Source organism: Zingiber officinale, chromosome 8B, assembly GCF_018446385.1.
Source record: "Zingiber officinale cultivar Zhangliang chromosome 8B, Zo_v1.1, whole genome shotgun sequence".
NCBI classification, from domain to species: domain Eukaryota; kingdom Viridiplantae; phylum Streptophyta; class Magnoliopsida; order Zingiberales; family Zingiberaceae; genus Zingiber; species Zingiber officinale.
In genome coordinates, this window is record NC_056001.1 from 67,738,075 (window position 1) to 67,741,677 (window position 3,603).

Sequence of the window (3,603 nt, forward strand, 5' to 3'; positions counted from 1 at the left end):
GTGTGTGGAATTATTAAAAACATATGGGACATTATCTCTGTACAAAAACGGAATACGAATGGAATACGAGTAGTGTATGCCCATACATCAAAAATACACCAATGGAACATTTTACTTATTCATACATGACATGTTATTAATGTAGGAATTATAAGAGTATTATAAAGAGTTACACCCCCCATAGGTACACTTTTTGTTTCGCACACATCCCATTTTTCTCTATTGTCCATCTTCTACATTATTTCCACTTTATTAATTTGAGCGCCAGAGACCCCTTGACGCTCCTTCCTCTTCTACTCCTAGATTGCACATGTTTTTCTCCTATGTGGTTTCTTGTGGGCAACTTTGGAGTCATCTCACTAGTAGTCCAGCTTTAACCGAATCAAACTGAAGCTAAATTTAAACCCAGTTTAAACTTATAAAAAATAAACAAGTCAAACTTTAACTTAAGTATCTTATCAACATTTTGGTCTCCATCCATCCAATGAAAATCCATCCACCAACCGCCATTTTTCAAACTGTTGGAGAAGGCAAACCGTCAAAGGATCGACAATTAAGATCGAGATGTCCATCAATTCATGCAGCAGTTGCGTCTTTATTCCATCGCCGACGCACAGTAACAACAAATCTATCATAATTTACACGGTTACGGTTTGCGTTTGGTATTCCGTCCTTTTCTCTCCACGAAATTAAACAAAAGAAATTAAACCGAGAAAGAAACAAACAAACAAACAAAGAAAGAAAGAAAGAAATTTGCCGGTGGCTTGATCTGTACGTTGCTATTTCTGACCGCCACTGACGTCGTTGCCGCCGCTGTCACCGCGGTCGGCGGTGCCAGCTGCTGCCTCTTGACCGCCGCCGATGATGGACTTGATTGCGGCGGTCAGCGCAGCGGTGAATTTAGGGTCCCTAGTTATCGCAGCGGTGGCCGCCGTCACCGTCTCCGGCGACACCTGCAGCCCCGAGAACGTCGACTGGTTGCTGTGGTATTGCGCGCGGGAGGCGCCGCCGAAGAGCGACGCGAAGGTGGCCGGCGGCCGTAACTGGTACTGCAGCAGGGGATTAGCACTCGGAGGCTGAGTGAGGTCCAGCGTGACGCTGGGGAACGGCGCGGAGGCCGATAAGGCGGCCATGCTCGACGAAGAGGGGAGGAGGTAGTTGGCCAGCATCATTCCGTCGGCGCTCGACGTCGATCCGGAGAGGAGCATGGCGGCGGCGGCGGAGGTCGTCGACGCCATGGCCATCGCCGGCGGCGGCAGGGGATGGTTGTGCGTGCCTTCGTAGGTCGTTACCAACACCGATCGATCCTCCGCGCACCTTTGCACCTAATCATTAACAACAATTACGCATCGATCGATCGATCATCATCACGAACAAGAACAGCTCAACCAACAATTAATTATACTTGTTTGCGAACAGGGCAGCCGGCGGCCATGGTGCACCGGTAGTAAGCTCGAGGGCACGGGTTTCCCTTCGCTATCTTCTGCCCGTACTTCCTCCATTGGCATCCATCAGCGATCTAGACGCATAAAATTATTGCAAATAATTGAGCATTCAAAAAGCTTAATCGATCCATTAAGATGATGATCACGAATCTAGCTAGTTACCATCGGAGCTTCCGATCGAGCCCGAACAGAAACACGAGTCTTCCTGAATGTGGCTTCTTGCGATGCTTGCTGATCACTAGACGTCGAAGCTTTGCCGGGATCCAGACCTACAGATCCTACTTCCGGCGGCGAGACAGAGCGTCCGGGGCTCGCCGTCGACGAGTTCGACGGCGAATTAACCGGAGCCAGATCCATGAACTGCCTGGGGAGCATCTTGTCTTTTGCAAACTGAATACAAATCCATCATTCGATTGATCATCAGTTAGATCAAGTTATTGATTGAGCTAATTGATTAACTTGATAGTTCCTCCTCGATCGATCATTCACCTGTTGCGGTTGCTGCATGAGTGCGGCGAGATGCATCTGAAGGGCTTTGTAGTCGTTGCTCACTTTGCTCAGGATTTCTCGCAGCTTCTCGTTCTCTTCTTTCATGCGTGCAAGCTCAGCTCGGATGGCCGCCAACTGATGGACAAGATCATGCACACATGTAGAATCATCAAAATTAAGTTCTTGAGTATCAGTTATTACTATTTGGATATTGCATGACTACCTCGTTATGATCTTCTTTGGGCATTCCATCGTCGACGGTATTGGACGCATCACTCGATCTCGCGTTGCCAAGTTGCAGAGCAGTCTAAATTAATTTAGAACAATATAAACAAAAGAAAAGGAAACTAGATCAGATCGTATCGTGAAAAAATATATATTATATTTATTTATAGTTTAATTAAGAGGCCACAAATTAAACAATTCGTATATAGAACCTGAATGGCGAGGGCTTCCTTCTTAACCTGGAAACCGTGATGATTTTCGCTCGCCGCAGTTGTTGCTGCCTCCTTCTCGCTGGCGAAGAAATCCATCTCGACGCCGGAGGCCAACGGCGTCGACGGTGGCTTTTGGTTCAGGACTCCACGACCGTGGGCGGCGCCGGCGGTTAGAGAAGAAGAAGAGAGGAAAATAGGAGCAGAGGTGTCCAGAGTGAGCACTTCCGGCCCCCCGCCGCCGCCTGTATCCATGTAACGAACTTGTCCGCCGTTGGTACTGGCCGCCTCGCCGGAGTTGGATGAGTCAACGGTCGCCGGAGAGGGATGAGAGTACTTGGAGGGGAGTTGGAGAAGTGTCCAAGTCTTGGCATGGGAGATGGAGATGGCATTAAATAGAAGAGCGAGGAACCAGTCGTTTGCGAGAATGTTTACTCGTTTTCTACCACTTTTCCCATTGGAGAAAAAGGTCGCCGAAAAGATTGACAGAAAGTTTCACTTGGCCCCTACACTTTCATTATAATTTTCGTTGAAATCCTAGAATTCAAAACTAGAAGGATACAGTGGCGTGATTTGATGAACCGCAGGGGGTAAATAATCATTTCTTAAACTATAGAAGCTTTTGAGCAAGATTCCGAGACGGTGCACGATCCATGCTCCCGATTCCGGTCGGGTCCGCAGATTCCACGTGAGAGAGCCCGCGCTCGTTTACGTATCTTAAAGTGCTAGTCAACTCTTTGACTAGGCTCCGTCCACCACGCGGAACAGGGAACACCAAACTCCCCGCTTCAAGACTCGAGTTCCCACCAGCTGCAGCTAAGAAGCACGTCAGTTCTAGAATCGATTCCGTGTCTGATGAATTGGATAAGACAGGAAGAGCCTCTTGAACCGGTTCAGGCAGCACAGTGGGACGGACGGGAGCGGTTCTACACATTCGACCCACCCTGTTAATCATGCATGGTCACGTCGCCAGGCGCCATGGCTAGAAGAGCGAAAATTCTGAAATAAATATCTTCTATTAATCCTGAAAAAAAAAAAAGAACGACAGCTGTCACAGAACGTGAACAAAATTTAACTAATTAATTTTATTTTATTACCAAGAAAAATGTACATTATATTCATTTTTTTAATTTATTCTTACCAAAATAATAATTATTTTTGGCCACTGCTTCGAGCTATTTTTTTTTCCTTTCCAAATTCCAACCGATCGTTTTTGTTGACCGAGGATGGACACT

General features: G+C 47.0%; 1 protein-coding gene across 1 annotated transcript; it reads right to left on the minus strand.

The window, feature by feature from the left end:
* Window positions 1-365: 365 nt before the first annotated feature.
* Window positions 366-2,842, minus strand: LOC122014411 (WRKY transcription factor 6-like). Its single transcript, XM_042570639.1, has 6 exons — window positions 2,372-2,842; window positions 2,158-2,241; window positions 1,935-2,069; window positions 1,608-1,835; window positions 1,406-1,519; window positions 366-1,325 (listed from the first exon to the last, which is right to left on the minus strand). Exons 1-6 carry the CDS (start codon window positions 2,621-2,623, stop codon window positions 780-782), a joined length of 1,359 nt encoding a protein of 452 aa, XP_042426573.1. The 5' UTR covers window positions 2,624-2,842; the 3' UTR covers window positions 366-779.
* Between the last annotated feature and the right edge of the window lie 761 nt (window positions 2,843-3,603).

Coding starts and splice junctions, on each gene's coding strand:
- LOC122014411 (XM_042570639.1), bottom strand. CDS start 2,623: ATGGATACAGGCGGCGGCGGGGGGCCGGAAGTGCTCACTCTGGACACC. Junction 1,836..1,934: donor TCATGCAGCAACCGCAACAG/GTGAATGATCGA, acceptor ATTTGTATTCAG/TTTGCAAAAGACAAGATGCT. Junction 1,326..1,405: donor GCTGCCCTGTTCGCAAACAA/GTATAATTAATT, acceptor GTTAATGATTAG/GTGCAAAGGTGCGCGGAGGA.